The 1,418-nt window shown below is 36.4% G+C and overlaps 1 protein-coding gene across 1 annotated transcript in view; it reads right to left on the minus strand.

The window, feature by feature from the left end:
* Window positions 1–6: 6 nt before the first annotated feature.
* The window catches only part of LOC103468842 (transmembrane protein 235), an 11,353-nt gene continuing 9,941 nt past the window's right edge, over window positions 7–1,418 (minus strand). The window contains exon 4 of the mRNA XM_008416200.2: window positions 7–425. Within this exon, the coding sequence (XP_008414422.1) occupies window positions 181–425 (245 nt within the window). The 3' untranslated portion in view covers window positions 7–180. The remainder of the gene's footprint in view (window positions 426–1,418) is intronic.

Here is a 1,418-nt window from a genome sequence, read left to right on the forward strand (position 1 = left end):
AGTTCGGTAATGTGATTTAATGTTAGCTTCTGTGTGTGCCCATGAAAGTTACCTTCGGTACATTCTGTGTTTTTTGGCTCTTGATGTTTTGGTCTCTTACAAGCTGGCAAGCTAGTAAGAAAYAAAACAACTACAGACAAAAAAAAAACTGCCCCTAAAAAATATGAGTATATAGTTTCACTACAACATAGCTATAGCAACACCAGAATCATAATGCCCTTTTATTTGAGTTATTCTGGCAGCTARCAACAGCAGCAGACCTGTTGCTACCTCTAGGCTGTAGGAGAGCCATGCCAAGGCTAACGACCAGCCAAAGGAGACGTGCACAAAGACGAGATTTTCAGGGGGAACAATCCGTTGGAACTCCTCCATGGCCTGATTAGAATATTTGATGTAGATACTGACCCCTGACAGCGTGAAAATACCTGTTAACATGCAAGACACAAAAGAAAAAAGAAAAGCTGCATTAAAAAATACAAAAATATCATATCCATTTTTAACACATTGCTTTGTTCCAGGAGCAAAGAATTGCRTGCAYCCCGCTGATGTGGACAAAATTGTCTGGACAGACCATTCTTATGTTTCATCACTGCACACCGTAATCACAGTGATTTATAATATAAAACTGTCCATGCATCAATTTTCTATAGCCAATTTAGATGGAGTGCAGGCGATTCTAGCAGATAGGAGGTGAGAGCACACCGGTCCATCAAACAGCACAACACAGAGACAGGAGCTCACGTTCATGCCTACGGCCAATTAATCCCCCTGTGGCTGTGGAAAAACAATTTTTGTTTTTTACTCACAGAAAAAATATATAGAACAAATGGTCATTTCATCGCAGCTGTCAAGAAATTACAACAGCAAAACAAAAATAAGTATTTTTTGTATTTCTGTACATGTTCACATTGTGTCATATATCAGAACACATTTTCTGACAATGTTTTGAAAATAACAACCTTTAAGCAGGTATTAAATCTACCTCTCATTAAACCCACATTTCTAAATTAAAACTGTTTTTTTGTTTTATTAGTTTGATCCAATATTCCCATCTTAAATGTCATGTTTTCATTATTTTAGTTAGCATAAATAAGTCAGTCTTTGTTTTATTAATGGGTGCAACGTCTCAGAGAATTAAGCATCCAAGATAAAAAGAAAAAAAAAAAAAGAAAAGTTTTTTAGTTTATTTTTTGGATGTGGCTGTATATACGTTGTTACTTGGGAAAGATGCAAAATGGCTTAGGTAATGTGCCAAACAAAAAGAAAAAGGTTACTAAGTGGCAAACTGCTGGTGGAAGAATGGTTTCAAATATGTTCCTGTCAACTGACCCTTTCTCAAGACCAGCAGGCGGCTTAATTTTATTATCTTCCAAATGCGTTTCAAACCCTGCACAGATGCTCAAAAATGCAGTTAAAAA

Source organism: Poecilia reticulata, linkage group LG8 (genome assembly GCF_000633615.1).
Source record: "Poecilia reticulata strain Guanapo linkage group LG8, Guppy_female_1.0+MT, whole genome shotgun sequence".
Classification (NCBI taxonomy): Eukaryota; Metazoa; Chordata; class Actinopteri; order Cyprinodontiformes; family Poeciliidae; genus Poecilia; species Poecilia reticulata.